The sequence below is a fragment of the Acanthisitta chloris genome, unplaced genomic scaffold (assembly GCF_000695815.1).
Source record: "Acanthisitta chloris isolate BGI_N310 unplaced genomic scaffold, ASM69581v1 scaffold20279, whole genome shotgun sequence".
NCBI lineage: Eukaryota > Metazoa > Chordata > Aves > Passeriformes > Acanthisittidae > Acanthisitta > Acanthisitta chloris.
In genome coordinates this window covers 95,471-97,965 of record NW_008691106.1, presented here as the reverse complement: position 1 = coordinate 97,965, position 2,495 = coordinate 95,471, and the positions used below count along the sequence as shown (strand labels likewise).

Below are 2,495 nucleotides of genomic sequence, written 5' to 3'. Positions count from 1 at the left end.
AAGGACCATCTCTCTGCCTCTTGCATCTGTCTCTGCCTCTTTGTTTATATTTGCATGAGGATTTGCTTTTTCTGGACTATGAATCTGGTTTGTACAGATGAGGATTTTAGGGAAATCAGGAGGGTGGGACACGAAATGGGAGCTGACTCTGGGTTTCAGCCACACTGCTGGTGGGTTGTTTTCTGCTTGTTTGGGGTTTTTAAGTGGATTTGCTAAGCATGTTTCCTTCCTGATTTGCATGGCTAATATGCTTGTCCTGCTTTTCATGCAGCAATTCCTATTTTTTCTTTATGGCCACGTGCACAGTGACACTAAATAATTCCAAAGTAAAGCTGTGGCACAAGGGGCTAAAGGAGTGCAGGTTGTGAAAGAGCCAGGATGTGGCATCAGGTTCAGAGCTCCTGGGCAGTCTCTGGTCCTCTCTCTCTCCATCTTCATTCAGTGTTGGATCCATCACTGCCTTTATCCCACAGGGAGCTAATCCCCATGTAAAGCAGGCAGCACAGAGTAGGCGAGCAACTCGCTCCGGGCCAGGCAGGAAGTCAGTCACTGGGAAAATATGACCCAATTTAGATCCCTGACAAGATCATTCTTTCCCCTCCCCACTGCAGTTTGCTTCTCATGAAATGAAGCTGTTGGCCTCACTGAGGTGTTGCGAGTTAATGCTGATAACAGGCCTGGCAGTGGCACAGGCTTAGGTTAAGCATGGCCAACAGGTTCTGGGAGGTGACCAGGTCTCATGCCACTACAAAACCTGGGTCAGGTTTTGCTGGCACAGCACACCTGTATAAAGGCAAAAACTCTGGGGCAGCACTTGGCTTGTTGGGGACATGGTGTGAACAGAAAGGTCTGGGGAGCCAGGTGACAGAGAAGGCTGTAGGGGAGCCAGGTGACAGAGAAAGCTGTAGGAGAACCAGCAGTGTGCAGAGGAGGAAGGGCTGGGAGGAGCCCTGTGTAACAAATACAGGAAATGAGTTCAGCATAACCACAAGTTCTCTATTGTCTGGGCCTCATCCCCTGTACAGCTCTGGAGCTGAACACCAGTGGGTTTGCAAGGTGGAGATAAATTTGGAGTTAAAATCCCAACACTTTGCTGCTAGTACTGAAATGTTGAGCTCCATCAAGGAGTTGCCATGAGCACTGAAAGGAGATGTGGGTGTGGGTGGTGCTCACTTCTGCGAAGGAAAATTGCTCACACAAGGCAAGAATGAGCCATTTCAGAAATTCCCTAGTAGAAAATAGACAGTTGTTCTGGGAGGGTGACTGCTTCCCCTTTCCTCCTTCCAAATGCTCTGGGATGAAACAGGGTCCAAAGTTACCCCCTCAGAGCTGCTTTTCTGAAGCAAGAGACAGCAATCAGATGATCCTGAGTTACAATCCAGCCCAGCCCATTTTTTCCTGGTTGCTACAGACGTGTCAAAATTGCAAATGCTCCCGAAATTTGGGGAAATTGCTGTGGAAAGAAGCTGCAGTTGCTTATAAAGTGTATATGCAGCTCTGTGTGTGATGTGGTGCAGAGAAGAATGCCTGAAGCCGAGCTGAGTTTCCAGCTCCAGTTAAACTTCTGAGCCTGTCCTGCTCTGACAATCCCAGGTCATGGATTTTGCCCTGTTTCTGAAGGAGCAGGTGCTCTGACAGCTCCCTGTTTGCTTGCATAGGGATTTATCCTGCACTTAAGATAATGAATTGCTGTGCTTTATTCTAGGAATGGGAATTTTATCTTTCCATTATAAATAGCACCAGCAGTAGGACTCCAGGATACCTTGGATACCTTGGCTCAGCGATGTCTCACGTAGGAATGCAGAAAATGCTGAATAATTTAAGGGGATTCTATAAATACTTCCATATGGTGCTGAAATCCAAGTACCACTAATCGGATGAGCCTTATACTTAACTAAACCAGTCTCCGGTGAGCCATTGCTGTAGGATACTGGAAATGCCATGGAAAAAAAACACTGCCAGCAACTGACAGCAGCAGAAACTGGGGCTTGGAGGGAGAGAGCCCAGCCCCCGTTATGACCAGGGCTCCAGCTGGTAGACCTGGGTCCCCAAAAAACATCTTTTTTTTTTTTTTGTGGAGGGAGGTTACAGATAAAGATGTCAAAAAGACAGTGTCACCTGGTTACACACCTCTGGCATGAGTAGACCAAATCCTCCTCTGCTTGTCTGCAAGTCCAGGATGAAGTTTCAGAAGGAATTTCCTTAAAAGCAGTCTCTGACTTTGGCTTTTTCAGTCCTAAAAGGAGTTCGTGCAGTGGTGTTAGATCCCCTGAGGGATCCATGTAATGCAGCCTCCAGATTAAAGACAAAAAATAAGGAAAGCCAAGGAAAGGAAGATTGTATTAAGCAATTTTGCAACCCTTGAGAAGCTTGCTGTAAATTTGGGTCAATGTTTGGATTGGGACTTGTTTTTTTCAGTACAGTTTGCTTCCTTCTCCTTTCATCCCCATCTGTTGTGTTTCTTTTGCAGTGCCAGAAGCTCCGAGAGGTTTTTA

The 2,495-nt window shown here is 46.7% G+C and overlaps 1 protein-coding gene across 1 annotated transcript in view; it reads left to right on the top strand.

Moving 5' to 3' along the window:
• PLCB2 (phospholipase C, beta 2) overlaps positions 1 to 2,495 on the top strand; it is a 36,797-nt gene that overhangs the window by 10,598 nt on the left and 23,704 nt on the right. The window contains 2 exon segments of the mRNA XM_009082124.1: positions 2,471 to 2,492; position 2,495. The exon segment at position 2,495 is cut by the window's right edge and continues 106 nt beyond it. Of these exon segments, the coding sequence (XP_009080372.1) occupies positions 2,471 to 2,492; position 2,495 (23 nt within the window).